The sequence below is a fragment of the Camponotus vicinus genome, unplaced genomic scaffold, assembly GCF_025532165.1.
Source record: "Camponotus vicinus isolate PSW18456_S1 unplaced genomic scaffold, iyCamVici1.0 SCAF_7, whole genome shotgun sequence".
In the NCBI taxonomy this organism is placed as follows: domain Eukaryota; kingdom Metazoa; phylum Arthropoda; class Insecta; order Hymenoptera; family Formicidae; genus Camponotus; species Camponotus vicinus.
The window spans coordinates 5,047,098-5,070,053 of NW_028141979.1; the positions used below are offsets into that span (position 1 = coordinate 5,047,098).

Genomic DNA, 22,956 nt, shown 5'->3' on the forward strand with positions numbered 1-22,956 from the left:
TTTCTCTCTCTTAATATTGCACTATAAATAATAATTCAATTTTTTCAGCAATCTCCGATTTTAAAATCAGCATTAATTAGTTAATTATTAATTTATTTATTTTACATTTTTTTTAAATATAAATAATAATCTAATTTTTTATTCATAATGACTTGCCGTAAGTTTGTTTTTTTTCCAAACTATATTAGTTTAATAAAAACGAAAGAAAGAAACTTTTTTTTAAAAGCAAAATAAGTCTTTATGTCTTTCGACAATCGTAATTAATATATTCAGAATATATGGGAGTGTCATAAAAATACGACAAAATACAAAGATAAATGTAAGAGAAACTTAGTAAATCAATATTGTAAACATGATATCAATTATAATTAATATGCAAGATTATTTAGTTTTATAAAGTATATCACAGAATAAACACATTCGCGCAAACAACATCCGTTGAGATCCACTATCGCTCGTTAGCCAGATTTGCACTACAGGATCACTATTAATCCGTAAGTATGCGCGTAATTTCTCTCGACGTAATCGCGAATATGCGTAACGGAGAAGATGTATATTGTATATTCTAATGATTAACAGTACATTGAACGAAACTAAAATATTTATGCCTTCCTTAGTATTTGTAAAATGCTCTATGTATGCTAAAGTATTATAAGGAAAAAAGTTATACATCGTGTATTTTATTTTGCATTAATATCATTCGACACGAAATATTAAATTCACATCTATTGTCTTTATTATTTTTCTATCTTGATTTGTCACGAGCAAAATAAAAATAATGAATAAAGATTATATGATTGTAATTGAAAATAATTGTAACATGATATATATATATATATATATATATATATATATATATATATATTTAGTTAGAAAATTATCACAACTGTAGTGAAAAACGAAATCTTAGTTAACCGTGATAATTTTTAATTAAGTTATTATATTTAATTAAGTTGCTTTTGGAGTTAGTTTCAAGGGGCATAGACAAGATATGCGATTTATTTTGAATCGTTAGAGAAGGACTGTATAAGATACCTACAAGGGATACATGGTAGTTTCGTGAGATTCGATTCAATTACTCGATTAAATCAGCGCGTTTCGCGTCGCGTCAGAATTATGCAGATAACCCCGAAGAAGTGACGCGAAATTTCAAGAAAGACGGCGCACAAGTCGACGCTCAAGCCGACGTCTCTACGTACGTATACGTAAATTTTATCAGACACGCAGTCGGAATTATAAGCGAAGGCGCGAAGGGTGCCGCCGTATTCGGCAACGAGCGAGGAAACGTAGTTATGAGAGGCAAGACTCCGCATCCTTCGCGAAATGCGACGATCGTGTTTTAACTGTTGATATATACACGTAAATGAGGAAGAAAAGAGAAAGGAATGACTCTATCTGTGATGGAGGGAAAGTTATATTTACGGAAGAAAAATTAGTTCATACGGGAAGTAATTTATTTCTTTGATTGGCGGCGAATTAATCAAAGTGCAAAAGAAAATATTGATAATATAAGTTTTCGAGAAATGTCTTTTTCCTTGCTAAACTCTATCAAAGTCTAACACTATGATATAATAATAACAGAATATACAATTATATATAATTATAAATGTGAGAATATAAAATATGAAATGTACTGTATCTTCTCTCTTTTTCTTCCTCCTGGTATGTTTTATACACTAACAAGATTCATATTTTTGATTTATTTCTAATCTGATTGTGGAATATGCTGGCAAGTCACTGGTCTGCAATCCAACTGCTGGTAGCAAAACATGTTTAGTTTACAAAGTAAAGACCAGTGCAAAGCATATATACACACACACATACATACAGGACGAACATATGACGCAATACATATATATACAAGAAAACACGAGGTAGAAGGAAGAAGATAAATTACTGAGATACGCAAAGGGAAAATAATAATTAATGAAAGTTAGATAATATTTGCAGAATTCAGCCAATCATATTTTACGTTCGTTATAAATCTATATATCTTTAAGAAAAACACTTTATTTACATAATTTCCTTGTAATCTTTGTTTTCATATTTATATTTATTTTTTATATGCATCTATATTTTATATATATATATATATATATAATAAATTTATTATATAATAAATATTATATAATAATTATTATATTTATACATATATAATATTTATTTAATTTTTACATAAATTTTCCCGATCGATTGGCCAGGGCATTTATTGGTATTATTCGCAAAATATTCGTTATTCAACTTGGTATTTCGTAAAGCGAAAGCGACAAGAGAGCGACTGACACTCGAGTAAGACACCTACCGTTCCGCAACCGTGCACTATTTAAGATTACAGCTTTCTCCCTTGCAAAAAGAGGGAAACTGCGACTAGGGAAGAGCTCGCGTGAATTCAATCCGAAATGTCGGAAAATTAGATCTCGGCTCGACTTCCAGTGGCGTCTCGCGCCATATCACTTTGCCGGCGAGAGGCGAACGAGCCAACTGTTACTTTAAGGCAACCAGACAACCGCGGTCTAGACTCCGATCTCACGAAAGACAAGGCAAATGTTATCTGGAGGTAGAAAGGACGAACGGGGACCTGACGCGCTTAACTAAATTGGCTCGTTAAGTGTCTTTCGTGCCGCGAGAAAAATTTCTCACGCTCGTAAAGTGACATTTTTGCGCGCCTAATTGCCATTTAATTATTTAAACGTCATGCATTTAAAGAGGCGAGCGTTTTACGAATTTTCAGAATTTACTCGCGATTATTTTTAATTATTCGATCTCAATAAAAATAATTGCGCGCGCGAGCGTGAAAAGTATACAAACGCGTAATCTTCCTTAATCGCTGATCGTGCCTCGCACTCAAAAGTCGATTTTACGCTTTAGAGACGGCTGTCTCATCGCGTTCTCTTATCGGGAATTAATACGCCGGTCGCGTGTAATAGTCGTTAAACGCGACTTAATATTCCGATCCTTTTCTGATAAGATTACACACACGCAGCCGTGTATATATGTATTAATAACACGCGCGAAGGAGCGCGTGGAGGATTTAAGCGGTACTCGGGGCGCTATTCATAAACGGGTATCGGCGTTCTCGAACTGGCGAAGACGGCTCGTTAAGTTCCCAGGTTCGTTAAGTATGCCGCGGATCTACCAGCCGTGCGCGGAGGGCGAAAATGCTTTCGATACTCGCGCAGATTGTTATGTCGGCAGCAGAGCTAATACTCTCGGTGGCAGAGCTTGGCGGATAATACCACTGCGGTTTGCGCTATCGCACGTCACCGACGACGATTAGGCGACGAAAAGTGTGGAGATGTGCAAACCAGGCAACAGCGACTGTTGCTGTCTCTAATCGAGCGCTTTAGGGGTCTCTCTCTATTTCCCTTTATTATATCGTTCTCTCGCTCTCTTGTTCACGTCGCCCAAAGTTTCACCGGGAACGTAATGAATACGATAATAAATATGTTTATCATAAATGTGAATAAACCAATAATATCATTAAACAAAGATTATTTATCGTTAATTATTGTATTACTCATGTTTGAGGCTCAATTCATGGCCTGCAAAGTTTTTAGTCGATTGATGTGTATTTCTGTATATTTTAATAATCAATATGTCTGTAGTAAATATTCTTCATCTCAGATTTCTGAATTTTGTGAATCTGTTTTTTTCCTCTCAAGAATATTATTTTCTAATAAATCGCGATTTGAAAAAGTATATATTTAATAAAAATGAGACATTTCATATATTATAGATGAGGATTTAATAAGGATTTCTGAAAGATCTTCTGGGTTTCTAATGCGAATACAATTGCGCGTATTACACCCGTATTACACCCGTGGATTATGTTAATGATAGTTAGCAAACTGAGAACTGAGATGATTAATTGTGTGAATCAAGTGAGACGTGGTCCGACTGTAACTGAGCAACTATCGATTAACTCGTGCGCATCTTGGCACTTTGTCGATGCGGGCATTATTGGCAGCGGATCGCTCGATTAATTGTTTTGTACGGCAACTTATCGCAACCGATTTCCGTCATGCCATTCACTGCGATGCAGAAAAGCGTGTTATTCGACGAATATCTGCTTCTATTTAATATGTTACAATTAGTTATATGCACATGTAAAATTGGACATGTTGGAGATGTAAAAGTATTATAAATATTTAAATATTCGAATTTTAGCTAAAAAAATAATTGATTAAAATGTAATTATATTACATTCATATAAATGATAGCATAAGGCTTTAAAAATATTTTAAATATTCGAATTTTAGCTAAAAAAATAATCGATTAAAATGTAATTATATTACATTCATATATGTAAATGATAGTATAAAGCTTTATACACACACACACACACTTTTTTTTTATAAAATCTTTATATGGATCTTTTATACGCTGACTTTATCGAGATCATTAATGACATGTAGAGCATTTTTTTCTTGCACAAGTTATTATTGAACAATATATAGGAAGTGTTAAAGATACGAATCGCATTCAGTAACTCTTTTATAAGTCTCTATCGAAAAACCATCGTCTTTCGTGAAGTTCAGGCCGGAGCGCAAGAAGTCATATTCCATTTAAAGCCGATTGTCGCGAAATAGCGTGTAGAATATTTACACACGAGAACACATTATTATCGTTTCTTATAATTTTATTGGTAATGTACCTTGTAATATTATGATAAATCAAGTTAAATCGACTTATTCTACGACTTCTCTCTCTCTCTTGCTCTCTTTTTTTCTCTATCAAATAAAAGTTGATAGATTTATTCAAACTAATATCGAATGTATAACAAAATTTTATTCGCGCGACTTGCACATTGAAATAATATATATTTTTGTGTACATAATATTAGAAAATGAAATAGAGAAAAAATAAACGTGATGTGAAGAATTTTAATTTTTTTAACGTTTTCCTATTTTTACTATAGTTATTCCGTTAGTTCGGAATATCTGGAGAATGAAACTTTAAAGAGATTTTAAAAGCAAATATCTTCGATATTTCATAATTGATGCATCTTAGTTTATGAAAATAAAGAAATAAATTTGATTTATAATTCAAATAAAATTAAATTAAAATTTAATATAATTTATAATTGTAACAGAATCGTTGTTGAGTTCATGTGTAATGTAGATTATATTCATTATGTGCACGAAATGTTTGTAAGAATTCTATGTACGTATAATGCATAAATAATCATCTGATAAAATATTCGATAAAATATGAGAAATATAATAGAGACGAATTTGTGTGCCTCGGAATCGTACGATCTTTTGACCACTGACGGACGTGTTCGTATGCTTTTATCGACCTAAATACGTCGATAGGGTCGTCCCAATTAGTTATTTCACCGAGTTTGTCGGTTTGCCACGGCTAATTTCTAACAAGAGCTATATGTTTCCGAGTTTACTACGTCGAGGTAAAGTATCGGGATCAGTAATAATAGAATATATAGGTATGCGTTAAAAGGTGTCGAAACTTTTGCTATTCTATTAATGTTGTCACAATTAAACTATATTTCAATATTTTATATAAAAAGATTTCATATATGAATAAATATATATTTATATATATTGTCATAATTTATTTGTCATAATTTAATTTTTAAACTTTATGTATTTTTTAAAATAATCATATGGACAGCCAAGTGTCTGTCATTTCTTTTAAAAACTTTAAAAAAAATTAGCGGTATCATTCTGATTAGATAAGTGTAAGAGAAGCACAATGAAAATGCTCAAAGTGTCAAATATACTAATTATTAATATCATTATTTCCGCTTCTAAATAAATTCCGCGCGTTCCTAAAACAGCAGCAAACTGCTATTAGAAGCATTTCCTCCTTCTCCCTCTTTCTTCCCCTCTCGGAAACTTCCTAACGATACTTCGCCACCGCAATGTCATCGTGAAATATTCTTCGCGAAACTTGCATCTCGTTAGATTTAGCTGCTGGTGAATATTAGCGGCAACGAGAATAAAAGCGCGATATGTTCGAAACGGACATTGCCCTCGAGGTTCGAATGAGCGGCGCAAACTTATAATTGAAGCACGAGAAAACTTGTGACAGAACCGGCTGATTCGGTGCATCGGTAACCCATAAATCGATACCATATTATTCGTCGGATAATTTTAAAAAAGTACACATTTAATCTGTATAAAATTAAAATGTATGAATAATTGAAATAAAAATCGATTCTTTGCGGATTAATTAGAGCCTCATTGTGTGAGACGAAAGATCGACAATTGCCCCGCATATATCGACCCGTATCGTTTGCAGAAGCTTAGTGAGGTACATACCTGACTCTTCATGGGATCCGTATTGATCTGACACATGTAAAGACCGCCGTCCTCTTTCTGAACGCCCTTGATGTGAAGGTTCCACATACTGTGATCGCTATGAGACACGGTTACCCTCTTGTTGTGCGTGATCACGTGATCGTGTATCGCCTGAATCGCCTTCGTGTCCGCCTTTACCCAACCGACCTGGAACATCAATTGGAATCAGGGCCTTAATAGGGGTGACAGAACGAAAGAGAGATAGATAGATAGAAAGAGAGAGAGAGAGAGAAATATAGAGAGATGAGTCGCTGCCGGAAATCACGGTGACGGCATCGCGGATTTCGTCGAAGACGCCGCAATTTCCTTACAGGCATCCGACTACGGAATACAAACAGATGCGGGGATGCCTATCCCTGAGGTGTGCAAGCATGCAGACGTGTACACGTATATATACGTACACATACCCACGGATTGACACACGCGATTCCCCTTGGCCAAACTTTCAGCGATATTTGCATTTTCCTTAGAATATTCCGAATCCCGAAGCGAGGAGCTCTCGCGATTTCACGCGAGTGAGCAAGCGAACGCACGTACGCACACGCACACATAGCCATGGTTACGCGCCTATTCCCGAACTAGTAATAGAAAACCGGGTACCAACGTGCTGCGACTTTCTCTCCCTCTCTCTTTCTCATTATTCTCACATGTGTATTCTCACGAAGCGGCTGTATAAACATTCTACCGACGAAGGAAGTATCGATGGTCTTCTGGAGCAAGAAAGATCCAATCATCTCCGTGTCTTTGAGATGACAGAAGCAGTATCTTTTTATAATCTTCTCTTCTTTTTTTTAATATGAAAATATATATCTATATATTATATATTTTTCCATTAGTAAAGAAACTGATCTCAATTTCATTTGTATACAAAAGAAATAACGGTAAATTTGACGCTTACAAGAGACTTTCGTCGACTTTAATCATGACTATCGAAGCTCTTATTCAATAGATATTGCAATTGCTCAACATGGAATCGTTTAAAAAAACATCGGTAAAGTGGATCGCTTGTAAGTCAGTCACTCTTTCGATTTGACTTTTAAATTTCCTCAGGAAGTGGACTATAAATGGAGAGACCACCTTTTGACTATGTCTGGTAACGACGGATCTCTAGCACATCGCAGTTGTACTTCACATAAATTTAATTATCATGATTCTCCGCTTGGAATTGCTTTAATTTGACCGACGCGAGGCGTTGACATTTATTTGCATATAATCGATGTTCTCGTTGTGTACCGCGCGATTAAATTAACGGTATAATAATAATTATACAATCTGTGACATGCAATGAAGATGGAAACAGAGAAACGTAAAGAGAGAGAGAGAAAGATTGAATATTAATTAAAAAATAGAATAGCGTACATTATTCAGATATCGATATTTTGCTTCTACTTCACCGAGCTATTGATGGAGATTCGACTTGATGTGAAATATAATCGAGTCTTCTAATCTATAGTTTCAGTTTCTATGGTTTTTATAGTTACAGTTTCATAAAATGTCAAATATGAAATAGCGAATTTCAATAGATCTCAATATATCCGATCGAATAAATATTTTATGGTGAATCAAAGCAACCATAATAATATAATCGGTTGCTGCTGGAGTTATATTGATATGATATCTCCACCGTAGCGTAATATAATTTATATAAACAAACGAAGATAATCGATAATGCGTGAAAGGAATAATTTCACGATATAATTAAAATATTATTAAATTCCATTATTGCATGAAAGCACAAATTTGATAATAATAAATGATATAAGTCAAGTTACTCTATCGTAAAATGCGTGCGTGCGAAATTATTAGCATGATATTAAAGTACGAGATTAGCTTCATGTGATTTCATTAATACGTTTTGGAAAAAACGTCGGGTCGTTTGTAGCTTCTTATACGCGCGTGTATTGATAAAAGTTCTCGGTTTGAAAGTAGAAGTAAAGGCAAAATAAGCGGAAAAATATCTCTCGAGTTCCTTAAGTGAGAATTTGCAGATTTTAACATCGACTTTTGCGCCCGTGAAAATTGTACAAATGGATTATTCAACGTGTTAAATGTATTTTCCGAGTACGTGTCTTGTCGAATGTACTTTTCTCATTATAGATCCTCCTCGTTTGATTGTAAAAGATAAAAGCTAATTTCCGGATTATAGAAATTTACATATCAATCATTTTTTATGTAATATAATGAATATATCAAATAATATTTTATTATATAATCCATTATCATATTAATATCTTTAATATATTTAACATATTTAATGTATTTAATATATTTAATATATTTAATATATTTAATATATTATCTCATATTAATATATAATCTATAAATAATAATCTTTTAATGATGTAGTAATATTATGTCTCTTTTTTATTCCATTTATTTCTGTACTATTTTTGTCAGATTTTTATAATCGTTATCGGTACCGGTGCATATACGAAAGCCACGAAAGTTTATCCTAGTACAGGAGATATGATTTTTTAAAGGCGCATCCTTTCAGAGGTTAAGTGAAACCCCAAGAAGTTAAGCGAGCGTTACGACATCACAGGCACGCCGTCTTTTCATACAACTTACCCTGTAACCTCCTAGATGTTTTACCAGACACGTGAAAGTGGCGTCCCTCCCGAGTGGTACGGTTAGATTGGTGATAGGGCCAGAGAATTCGGGTTGAAAAGCGCCTCCTGAAACGATAAAATACGTACGACGTTCGTGAAAAATACATACGCCATTTGCATACCGCACCGCCGTCAATTTTTCGACAGTGACGTCAATTCGCCGTCGCCGTCGCAGAATGCGCTTTATGGAAAGCGAATAAACGTCACAAGGCGGAACGTACGCGACTTGGCGAAACGTGGAGATGCGTCTCGCGACTGCAAATTAAATGCATAGACGTGTGACGTTGAATTAACAAGAATCGCTGCGTTATATACATGCGAACTTCTTCGTGCAAGTAACATTAGTTGGCGTTGAATGACATTTTCTTCATATCTCTACTTCTATATGTGCGTGTTTTATATATGCGTGCCTCGATAATTATATATCTACAAATTTTTATAAGAGCTTTAAAAATAAATAAATATATCTCTGCCTTATTTTCCGCAAAAAATTACATACATTTACAAATACATTTTTTTTCAATATAATAATTCTTAAATAATTATTAAATTCTTTAATAATCAAAAAATTGGATAGATTTCTTAATTTGCAAATCATTAAAATAAAATGTTTTTTTGCGATTCAAGATATTCTATCTTGTCTAAAAAAGAAATTAAAAGTTTACGGTTTTTTCAAAGCAATTATGTTGCCACATAATATGTTTTAATTAAAAAATACAAATAATTCCAAGAATATGATTTATTCTAGTTTAGTTTGTGAAAGCATAATTTATATTGTGGAAAAATACACATATCATTCTATTATTTTTCTAACATAAAGTGCGTGCAGCGCATATTTTATAAATATCGCGTACATTATTAAAACGATTAATGCACCATGTACATAAAACATGCTTCTCTTTTCTCCTTTTTTATATTTTTTTTTATATACTTCCGAATTGTTTGATAGGTGCATCATATAAATAATGTATAGCTGTACGACAATAGCGATAGCGTTCGATACGATGATGGATGTGTACGCAGTCGCCATATAATAAGACAAAATACGCGAGAAATATGTATGATGCGTAACGTATAAATCGCTTCGTTGGCAAAATAAAGCTCGAGAATGCGAAATGCGTATGAAACGAACTTTATATTCCATCCTATTTTCCGTTCGTCCACTTCTGCGTTTCATTTCCTCGACGCGCGCTTCCGCCTGGAATAATTTATTGCCTAACGTATGAATGTCGCTTAAACGCACCGCGAGCGTAACGTCAGATGATTTTTACGATCCGTCAACAAAGCGAATACCGTTCGACGACTCGCACCGAACGAATTTGATTAATCTCGTGATCGGAGCTTAATATCGTGCGCGTCGAGATGATTATCCGGTAGTTTACAGAATAATGACGTAGACGTTGATTGAATCGATCAATTTGGAGGAGAGCGAATTGGCGCGGTGAGGAGACGCTCTCGAATGCATTTTCCTCTGCGAATAAATCCCCTTGAGCAAAATAAGAACTGACTTCGCGAAACTATTGTTTTCGCATTTCGCGATCTTCAGATAACAAGCTGTTTTGGTTCTTGAATTCGTACGTCTAGAAATATCATAGAAAATGTGTATCACATTCGATGGCTTTCAATAAAGCCAACTAGATGCGTGCATGCGCGATATTTTTGTATGAATTTTTGTTAAAAATAGCCGGCAGCGCGACGTACGGTGGGTAAACAGGACAATGATACTTCTGCAGAAATTTCTGTCCCAGCTGCTGCATAAGCTACTCGATTTAGAGGTTTTTACATTCTGCAATATGCGAGGTTTGCCTGCGTAGCTTGATATCATGAAAATGCAACAATATTTACCTGCTAATTGAATAAAAGAAATATTCTGTGCACGCGTTGTATAGCAGGCGTTTATTTATTGCGTTCATTTACAAAATTAATAACATTTTTTGTTACTACCGATTTGACTTAATTAAATATTTCTATTATAAAGAAAAAATATATATATATGAGAAACATAGGTTTTCTATTTTTCATTGTCAAAGAATAATTGCGATAGATATCGATTACAATTTCATCGCTGCCAAGAAGAAACATGGCAAATTATTAGTCTGCGGCAAGAAAAAATTTGCGATATTAAATTACGGCAATCAATTTTATTCGTGTTTGATTGTTATAACGATTTTTTCCACTTCAAATGAATAAGATCACGCGTAATTGCTCTCGCTGAATTTAGATAAAAAAGTGATATTATAAAATTAATTTTTTTTTAAATTAAATTGTTTTTGAGATTATTTCCAAAATTTACATGGGACAGTGAGTTATAGGAAATTAATTAGAGTGCGACAAACGTATGAATTGAAACAATTTCGTTTACATATATAATTCGAGTTATTAATTTTCAATTATCCCATTTCTCGTTACACTGTGCGCAATGATACGTTTGAATGAAATTTGTAATTGTGATAAAAGATCTTTAATTGTATTGGATATTTAGAGAGCATTAAAAAGTGATATACATATATTCAAAATGATATGAAATATGAAATATGAAATGATTTTATGAAATAATTTTTATTAACATTTTTTGAGGAATAAGTTATGACTCGTGTAATGCTTTATTTATCTTAGCATAAATTTATGTACTTACATAAAACCCATTAGCATTTACCAGAAATCTCTCTCTCTCTCTCTTTCTCCCTGTTAAATAATTTATATTTATTATAATAAAGACGCTATTTTCTTCCACAAAGATTTCTATTTTCACAAGAGATAATTTTCAAAATTTAATCAGTTTTTTTTTTATCGTAGTTTGGTATAAATGTGTGATCATGTTATTTATAATCAATGCAATTAAAGTGATAAGCAATTATGAGCAAATTATAAAACGGAGCAGTTGTACAGCGTCATGTTCAAGACAGGTAAAAGAGAATTCTAGAAATAGGAAATTTTACTGGAAGAATGCGACGCAGTACGACGAAGAAAATATGTAATGGTAAGGAAGCTAGCAATAAATCCAAGAAAAAGAGACAAGCTTGACCTATTTATCTTATAACAGGAATAGTAAAATCATAAAATATTACAAGTGAAAGCGACAAGCGTGAATAGCCTAATATTCTGTTGCCAACGAGTTGATAATAAAAAGCACCATGTTAAGAGATAAAATATAATTCCAGGATATATCACATAAACCGAACCTCAGTCATTTATTATGCGAAAATAATGGCCGCAATTAAGGCACCACGTATAGCGATGTATATAGTTTTAATTATTTTATGTAAAGAAGTTTTTTTGAAAGACTGTGGAATGTAAAATATTACATTTAGATTTCATTACAAATTTATAATTGTTACTTTTACTGAGAATGAATCGTATCGTAAGATTATACATATAATTGAAGGGTTAAGAAAAAATTATGAAGTTAACATCTCTAAAAACTGATGAAAAGAAATTTTAGTAAAAAAGATGAAAAAAAATTCAAAAATATTAAAAATTAAGTTATAAACACATTATATCCTTATTTCACAAACGGCGATATTTTCTTGAGCTTTTAATTAATCGAACGCAGATTGTAAAGTGATTTCAGGTGTCGGCATGGGAAAATTGACAATAATCCATCCGCATTCTATCAATATTAAAAAGTTCCACTGGAATAAATTACTTGCGCGCGTAGTACTCGTCAACGTTGCAACAGCAAGTAGATAAACGAGAGGTTTTCCGTCCGGAAACTTTGTTGAAAATTGCAAGTGGCTTATTATCGAACTTCCGTCGGGAAAATAAGCTGTTATGGATATTAAATATCGTAAAATTTTTCGCCGCGCCGTAATGTAATCGAATTAATAATTTTTATTGCTCGACATGTAGTCTTTATCTCGTACAACAATTTGCTCGTAAATTCTTTATCGTTGCTTCGAGACAATTCGAGGCAATTTTCGCACTGAATCTTTTCATTATCCCAGAGCCGCTTTTCGCTTTAACAAACACACCATTACAATAGCAGTTTTCATTTCGTAAAATCGCGTGCAAGCTTTTTATTCATTTTTTCATTCACGTTCTCGTAAATTAATTCTTTATTTTTCGATATTAATAATGACATTTTATTCCGTTAAAATTAAGTTGAATTTGCGCAGGAAAAAGATAAAATGTGTTTCTTTCGCATAGATATTTCAATATGCTAATGTCGTCGTTGAAAAACACTCCCTAGTTAAATAAAATAACAGCAAACCCACGCATGTGCAATGTTTGCTATAAAATGAAAATAAGAGATACAGGTTGACGGGACATTGAAAAATAAACAACTAATGGAATAGAAAGAAAGATAAACTATTGATTATCACGATGATTTGAGTAATTTATTTCATAAATAGCATCGTATACTGTGCAATTATTTACTCCCTATTGGTCAAGCGTTATTTGACAATAATTTTACACATCATTTCGTGCATTCGCACACCGAATAATGCAAAAGCGTATTTGATGAAATTCAAGCAGCACTAATAATCACTTGGAAGAGAATATTTATTCATCACTGATTATTAGTTAATGCTTATCAAGTGTAATATTTCGACTAAAATTGTTTTCAATTTCTTTTAATATATCATATACAAAGTATTTATTTTTATTTTATTTTAATAATTATAAAAAATTTATTATTTTTTTTGTCGCGAAATACTGATTTTATCTGACTCTAACCTATGATAATACATTTTTTATTAATTATGATGAGATATACGAAATATTGATTGAAAAAAGAATCGGATAAAATATATAATTAGATTATTAATTTTTAATTAATAAAACTTATGACATAATTTTTAAAGATATAAAATATTTATATAATTAATCATTAAACAAATTCTTTCTAATTTTTTTTTTAAATTGTATCACAACATACATGTACTAACAATAAGTATATTCGAAAAGTATGGTAGATATATTTTATATTTTCTCCATCGCGTGGGATTATCCACGTGCCGGAAATTTGTTGCAAATGAACTTCATACGATTTACTCGATCCACGTGTATCGCTTGTGTAATCGAGCATCCAGAACGTCGACTAAACTATCGCTGCAATGTATCAACTGAGGTAATATTAACTACATGTTTAACTCATCGCGCTAGAATGCACTTTGCGAACCAGTATATTAACTGCATTTCATGTTCATCATTATCGGTGACAGTCAAAGTCACAATAATAAAAATAATTTAAATGTCCATCATTTTTTTCTATCTCTTCAAAGTGCATGAAAAGCGAATACTACTTAATTGTTCAAAAAATTATTGTGCGATAAATCAAACCGCTTAAAATATATATAATAATAAATATAGAAATAACCCAACATGTGTGATGACAATATACATGAGTTTTTTAGCACTGGTGCACGTGTTCGAAAGTACTTATAGTACACTTTTCACTAGTATAGTTTTCACTCTCTACAATGGATCGATTTCCGCATTAGTTTTGACTTTTACTCAGGGACTTCTCAGCCAAAGGCAGATAGCCAACTATTTTTCTCGTTGCTTTTACTGTTTCAATGTTCAAAATATCATTGTAGCTTGAATTTGTTCTAAGATAACGAACAGGAAATTATTCTTCGTACATTTTTTATTTGTATACAAAAAAATAATGTAAAATTTCTTAAAAAATTATTCCAACATATTATTATATCTTTTACAAACTGGATGGGACATAACTTTACTTTGCATATAGGTCGTATCCCTTCTGACGCCGTTTTCGCGCCTGCCAACGCACTTTCTTCCTCTGCTAGTGGCCAAAGTAAACGGCCAAACAAGCAAACAGACACTCTACAAATCTCGTCACCCAACAGCTACCACCCGCATGTAACTCTGCCCGGCTAAAGAAATATTCCCAAAGTCGCGACTCGACGGAAAGTCGTTCCCGAGTTTCAGCGTTTCATTTTTCTCGTTTTGTATCCCTTAACTTTCTCTCTCTTCCTCTCTCTTTCTTTAACTCCGTTTTATTCGATTTTTTTATGTTTCTCTATTCTACTATTCATGTTATAGCACGCGATTTAACATGCACTTGTCTTTGAATATTTTTTTTACTTCGATTGAACTATCAGATATTAGAAAATCGAATGTTTAAAAAAGAATCTAATAAATAATTTAATAAAAAAATATAATTAATATTTTGCTTTTTATTATCATTTAATTGCACTCTTCTGAGTTGTACATCTCACAATTGTGTTATATAAGTTACATTTTATTTTTAAGACCATTACATCTTTTTTATCTAATTATTGAATCTCCTTTTTTCTGTGTTTTTTCTTTTATATTTTTTTTTTCGTTTTCTCTCTCAGTCTTAGAACTTTCCGGTTGCTTTGCAAAAGCGGCTTTGCTTATCGTAACGAAGCGTTTGAAGTAAATTTTGTCACAATTTGACGACGATGCTAATGCAAAACATAAGCAGAAGAACACGGTTTTATACCGACGGGTGCTAAATTCATCGAGTTGCATAAATGCGAGGATTTAGAAATGAGATGCATTGCGAAGTGCTATCTTCCCTTGCGGTGGGAATCATTTCCAAATGAATATTGACTTGTGAAATATATATTCCATTAAAAAATATCGCGAATCTTGTATTTTTAAATTTCATGTGAAATTAATCCTCGTTATATCGTTATTTAAATTTAAGATCAAGTGCATTATTTCCATGAAATTCTTTTTCTCGAGCGAATTTCTATCGCAAAGAAAACGAGGAGAGACGTCGAAAAATTGATTGGAGACATGCTGCATTAAATGAAAGTAGTATATTTTAGATTAAATGAGACATTTCTAAATAGAACCAAGAATTTGCGTCGCGGTATCGCTTCATCGATGATGTCGTTCGTCTTGAGAAAAATCGCGTGAAAAAAGGTCTCGTTTAATTTAACTCAATTTATTCTTCCGTTTGCCCGCGTCTGAATGGCCACCACCCTTTTTCTATTCACCGTTCGTTAAGCGAACGATAAGCGGAAGTTCCCGATTGGCCGGATGCTGCTTTTGCCTTTCTATGGTCCTGCACGTTCTGCTCCTTATTTGTTTCTTTCAGCATTACCGTTCAATATTCAATGCACATTGAAACATTTTGCACTTGCGGATAGTTCTTTCGCATTTTTATAATTATCGCTTCCCGGATACTTACTCGTACATGATACATGCAATCTAAAAATTGCACAAAGCTCCTCAAAGTTTATTTTGAATTGTTTTGAATTTGTTTTGGAAGAATTATTCGATATTATCGTGATTCAAGAATATGTCGTGTTATGAAGAATATTTATTTCACGCTTCAAATGAAGAAATATTAAATCACATATTTTAAAATATTTATGATGAAAACATTGTTATTTTGAAAAACTAATGAATAGAATATTCCAACATGTATTATAAGTTATTTGGATATGATGTCGCGCGCTTTCGACTCTTTGTGTGTGAATATGAAAAATAGTATATATTCTATTTTTTATTCAGGTATTTTAAAAATCAAAATTTGTTACTGAGAAAAAATTAAATTCAAGACGGAAAAAACCCGCGAAAAACCTGTGATAGTTCTAAATTATTTATAATTTTTGCGTACTTATAATTGTTGTTACAATTTTTTGTTTGTAACAGTATATCAGCGACGTTTATAAATCATGATTTTTATCAAATTATCGAAGTTAAAATGGGATATATTTTTACCTATTTTTCAATAAATATATTTAAGAAATATTTTGTTTATTATTTTTTGCTAAAAAAATATAATAAATTTTTAAAATTATTTTGTTCAAATAATAAGTTGGTTTTATTTTATTTTAATTAAGATTTTAAATGGTAGGTTTATTGACTTTATTTTATAAAAGTATTAGGACATATGTATTTTGTTTTATATTTTATAATATTTTAAAATTTATAAAATCAATTTTAGTTATCGAAAATAGATTGACAAACGATTTAATCTCTTTACATTTATATACCTATATTTTACAAGTGCCGCGAATAATATGTAATATGGGTTTTCGTTAAAGAATATGAATTTTTAGATAAAAATTTTAAAAAGTATTAAACGGAATCTATTACGATTAATGGAAATTCTTATGACGATTCGTCGAGATCGCAATGCAAATTGGGCAATTTACGATAGAACGGAAGAATGCCGGAATTGTTAAGGGAATGCGTATCGGGTACAGGTGTCATGGTGCTTGCCCGTTTGCGAGAAATGAATCCGCAGAATATTCAGACACGTTAGAGTTTTCTTCTAGGAAATCTTATTTACTCGCTGAGAGAATGCGAGAAGAGAGAGAAAGAGAGAGAGAGAGAGAGAAAGAGAAATCGGCTGAAATTGAGTGACGTCAGTAATCAAATGCCATTCATCTGTTATGAAGACGTTTTGCCTGGGTGGAAATTATCATGCGAATGCGCGACTGGAGGAAGCGATAAAACCTTGATAGTTTGCAAAATTTTCTTGTCTACGTCAGACTACATAATATCTTTCTGTCCACTTTCCTTCTCTCCTCTTTTTGTCGTCTTCCCGTCTACCCTAAGCGGTATCTGTAGTCTTTATTAAAATCGTAATCTTTTATTTTTTTCTCTCACGACATTCGCTTGTATTGCTGAACGTTCCATTTAGTTCTGTATTACACGTTCATCATCATTCGAGTTTTTTTGAGACGAAAAATAAATTATGTTTGACTTTATACGCACTGCTAAAAGTTCATGCTAAATTTTCATAATTAATTCCGTAAAATTTTATTTTCCATATTTCTGTCTTTCATATTGTTATGTGTTAAAATACTTTTTTCTTTAGTTATTTATAATTCAAAAACTATTAATGCTCATATGACAGTGTACATGCGTATGTAATAAATATGTTTGGGTAATAATTAATTAATACATATAATATAATAATATGAAGGAATTAATAGATGATTAATATGATACCCGAAATAATCCCTGGATATTTACCGGTTTATTAATTAGCTATTATTATCGATATTCGAACATATAAAATCCTGCTCTGATGTATTTTCATTTATAATCGCTTTATTTTTGTTCCTGAAATAAATTCCACTTGAAATGAATTGAAAACCTATTTGCATTGTTGTTGGAGCTTAATCCGCGAAAAGTTTTAACTTTCATATAATATTAAATATTGTCGTAATTAGATTTTTCTTATGAAATATATACTAGAAGGAAATTCAACTTCTTCTTCTCATATCTATTTGAATATATTACACAGATATTTTTACTTTATTTTTTATACAAGGATATTTAAGACGATTTTTTCAATTTTTCCGCGAATAAGTAAATAAAGTGGAATGAGCAATAATATGCGTGTTTTAACGAAACTTTACGGATTGTTCATTTTACCCGGAACACACATTGGTATTCAGAAAAAGTAATATCTCACCGTAGTGGAAGAGGTCGTAAGGCCAATATCGCCGTATGTCGCGCCGTGCTAGTGTGCGTTTCAAAAGCGGATTAGTCCCAGTATTGTATTTACAGGTGGTCGTGTGCACAGCGAACGGCTTAGTTGCAAAATTGCCCGTACACAGTGCGATATATATCTCACGGTTCTCGTATTCATCGGGTTCGGCGGCCTTCGAAATCTGCGAACGCGTTCGCGTGATGCGATAGGCATCTCTCGTCGAGGATTCTAATATCGCGGGATCAGCTTGGGGAGGGGGAGGAGGGATCTAGGTGGGCAGAGGGGGGGAGAGACGAAATCCGTTAAGGGATTTCGTTAGATTAATCCTGTTTTTCTGGAATGGCTTTCCGATCCGTTTTAGCGAGTTTTCAGGGATACAGCCGTACAGTTAATACAAATTGGTCGAAATTTCCTTTTTTTCTTCGCCTACCCCTGTATTCGTTCAAGTTCCGAAATGACAAAGATGAAAACTTACCAAAGATATCGTTTGGATAAATCAGGAGCGCCAATAACACCATCAGAAGTGCCTTTTGCCGATCCACCATTTTGCCACAATCATGGATCCAGCTGAAACATGAAGTAATTATTGTATGACGTATTGTATTTCGAGGCAAATATAATCTTTAATTGATATATTTTTTAACTTTACTTTTCATACATGTAATTATTATAATTTACATATTTTAGCTTGTCGTATGCCTGTTACATTTTCTCTTTAATACACGATCTCTTTTATGTATGCATCGTGCATTTTCGTGCAAATTGTGATTTATGTAAAAATTATTATCTTTAATAGAAGAGATAACCTAATTCTTTCATATGATTGCGCATTATTAATTAATAAAATATTGAATACATAATACATAAGCAAAAATGTTATTTAATGAGAATTGCGAGTAATTGAACACGTCATGTCAGTTAATTATAGGTACAATTTTCGCATATCCTTTTGATGGTTCATATAAATTATTAATGAATGGGTATATGTAATTAAACGAATCCTCGTATTCAACGCTGAAAATCAAATAAATGCAATTACAAAGAAAGATCAAAAGTTATTGTAAAATGAACATGATCACAATTACATTTACGAAATAATGGACTATCATTTCTTCCTTTTCTTTTTTTTTTTTTCCCTTCATTTTTGATCAATTTTAATTAAATCATATATTAACGAATAACGAATAACACAGCTTCATTATCGATGATAAATAATCGACAGATTTTGAGCATTAATCGAATTGTGAATCTCAGCAATTTCTTATTTCGTTGTTGATTCAAATGTTTGCGTGAAGTAAAAATAAAAATATTTGCGGCTGTGAAGTAAAAATAAAAATAATAAAATAGACACGAGACATGGGAGAATATATTATGCTGGGGACATTAAAGTTGTGTCAGCGTCTGTGACGATATTCCACTGGGATATTTCTTATCCTTTCATCTAGACTTTGCGTACAGATCAAAACGCACATCCGCCATACTTTCGGTTATATTGGGGACTTATTCGTTTCCACGATATTGCATCAAAGATCAAGAAAGAAATGAAGAAAAACAAAAAACCATAAACTTGCACTGCAAACAAAAAACAAAAAGCGAATTTAATATTAACATTAAAATTGATTTAATCCAATTTATTTAACGATTGTATTTAATTATATTTATAAATCTCTCGATTTCTAAAGGTCCTTATTAGACAAGCATTCCAAATGTTTGAAGGAAGCTTTTGAAATATTTATCTAACTTGATGTCAACGATTAATCGATTGAAATAGCTTCGATGGGATTGTAAGACGCGACTTGAATTAAATCGCATTGAAGTAAAAATTGCAAGTTTAAATATGTGCATAGGAAAATTTATCGTGACAATAACATCGCCTTTGACGATCAGGCTGGCGCGTTGCGAGCGTTAAACGCCAATCAGGTAAGTTTCTCTTGTGCAGCGGCACACTGATAACTCCATTACGAAGCTAGCAGACTTGTTAGACACTTCGAATCATAATATTAAATTGATGTGACACACTCATATCGATCTTCTTGCAGTTACAATTACAATAACAATGATGACGCTCATCCATTTACTTTCATTTTCAGGACCGAACGAATTATGTAATTGAATTAAGCATGATTCATTCGTACGTCGCAACGCATATGCAAAATAATATCATATGCCGTGTATTATTTAAATAACTTTGATATCATTGCTTATGCACAATTACAGCGATTTCTACTCGTATGGTAATGCATACATTTATTTTAAATAATCATCCTCAAATAATCGTATTTGAAAATTATAATTGTAATTATAATTATAATTATAATTATTTTTTTCTAATTTAAGCAGCTTACAGTTTCAATTATAACGATATAAATAATACGTCAAAATCTATAATGTTGAATTTTATTTTCTCCCACTTTCTTAAATACAAACGCGTGATGTGTAGGCGCTTGATTGCCTCGCAAGTGACAAAGATCCTAACGCAAAGTCGAGCTCCAAAGCGGAGTCGTCGGGCGAAAGTTTGCCCGCGACAACTCTGCGACGGAAAACAGCGGAAGTTAGGTACATTTATCGCCCCCCCCCTCCCTCCTCCTTCCCGCACACGCAGCAAAGTGTATCCATCATGTGGGCGCGTGTCCGCGCGACAGGAAGCGGAATCAAGTTCGAGACCGGGGCAAGCTTTTCCGCTCGACTGCAATGAGCAATAGCAGTGCGACCAACAAGTTTCGAATGTGATGAGCGAAAAGGCGAGGCGATAAAACTTGACACCGGCGCGGTGCAAAGTTGGCGAAATGTCCAATCGCCCTTCCTCCCTTTCTCTCTCTTTCTCGTGGAATTTGCAACTCCCACGGCCACGTTACGAATACACGTGCAAGCATTCAATGTGCCGGTAGCCACAAGCAATTGTGGCAAAAGGGCGGTAATTCTCGGCGAGACCTCGAAAAACTTGACATACGCAAGATTTATGAAATATAAAATATATTAGGGAAAAAGAGAAATTTTGTGAAATTTTGCGAGGTGAAGTAACCCCTCGCTCTCTTTCGCAGAATAATAATTTACATTGAAATATTTATCGGTGCCGTCCTTACGTTGGACGATAGAAATAACCGCGGCTTACCCTATTTTATATCACGCAGTTACAGCTCGGTCGCGAGGAGCCAACGTTGCTCGATGCTCATATACCACGAGCGACGTGACTTTATTCAAAGCGGATTCCGTCGTTTACTCGATACACAGGACGGAGTAATATCGAGTTTGGATTTCGACTAACAAGAGACCGGCAACGAAAAGGCGGCTGGCAAACGACGAAGCCCGCGTAAACAATACTATCGAGTAATTAGACGTATACAAGACGATTCTTCTGCAACAGAATAGACAGTCGCGCTCGAGACGAGGCATATTGTTTTACATGGGTTTAGGACGACAATTCAAAACCAAGAAGGCGCGTCCCTTTGTCTTACGTTGCGTCTTTGTGCATTCTGCGCAAATTTTCAGTCGAAAACTCTTTCGTCCTCCTTTCGTTCCTCGGCTCACTTTTGTTCAACGAGGTCGGTATTGTGATAACAAAATACTTGTTATTTACATGGAATGTTAAATGTGTTTAAAAATATCTCGAATGAAGATTGCATGTATTACGATCATCTCATTACATCGTTAAAAATAATATTTTTCTCGTTTTAAACTTTAAATGCTCGTTAATTCCCTTTGTAAACAAGGAGAACATTTCGCGAGAGAAACAGCTGATAGTAGCGGTAATAGTCAGTAACGAACACGACCGATACATATTCGACTAGTCGCAAATTATTCGGGATCTCTGAAGTATTAGAGTAACCTCGCAGTGGTTACAGTCCGTGATTAGTCAAACGCGCGAAGCTAAGCCGAATCGTGTACACCTGAGTTCGGTAATTTACAGCAAAGCTATTGTAACATTTATCGAGCAAGTACGTGACAATTTCGCAAGCAAACTCCGCGATTATTATCATCTTCCTAACGGAAGAAACAAGCCGTCCCGTCACGTAATTTAAAAAATTTTTTATTATGACCGTATATTGTACGTAAATACATAGAACAGATTTAATACAATGGTTAATATCCTGTCAATCGGAATATTCTTAGAAGCGTATGTTTATTTCTAACACATAAACGTTATGTTTGCTATAAAATTATGAGAAACAAACAGGAGCTGAAGACAATGGCATAAGATTATTATACGTTATGAATATTTCACGATATATAACAATTTCAAATTTAATCTAAAATTCTCCGGGTCTAGCCAAAGTTTTCTTCTAATGAGTTCATTTAAACGCATAAAATTCAGATCTTCCTAATTGCAAAACTTTTAGATGCACATAGCTGGAAATTAAATCATGCCGCAGTCGCATGATAAATGCATCCATAATTCGAAAGCATCTCCGTTGCAATTCGTGGTAAAGAACATCTTGTCGCGATAAATATTCGGACTCTACCTGATTATCTTTTCATCTAATTATCCATAAGCGTCTGGCGCGAGGCTAGTTGACGCCCTTATGCGATACCGCAAAATGGTCTTTCGCACGGGAACTTTATTACACAGAAATTGAATTATTTCCGACAAGTGCCGGCTGCACATGCATCATAATATATATATAAAAAAAAAAATTGC

General features: G+C 33.3%; 1 protein-coding gene across 9 annotated transcripts in view; it reads right to left on the reverse strand.

Moving 5' to 3' along the window:
- Window positions 1-22,956, reverse strand: part of LOC145975090 (lachesin) — a 160,175-nt gene that overhangs the window by 30,897 nt on the left and 106,322 nt on the right. For 5 of the 9 annotated variants that reach the window (XR_014439875.1, XM_083105238.1, XM_083105240.1 and 2 more), the window contains 4 exons: window positions 18,796-18,887; window positions 8,889-8,995; window positions 6,968-7,030; window positions 6,282-6,467 (listed from right to left, as the gene is read on the reverse strand). Coding sequence is in view for 8 of the 9 variants with exons in the window: in XM_083105238.1 (XP_082961364.1) it covers window positions 6,282-6,467; window positions 6,968-7,030; window positions 8,889-8,995; window positions 18,796-18,865 (426 nt within the window). In the remaining variant the exon portion in view is untranslated. Of the gene's footprint in view, window positions 1-6,281; window positions 6,468-6,967; window positions 7,131-7,218; window positions 7,653-8,888; window positions 9,044-18,795; window positions 18,888-22,956 lie in introns of those variants that run through there. The other 4 variants (XM_083105242.1, XM_083105245.1, XM_083105244.1 and 1 more) reach the window with 4 other exon arrangements.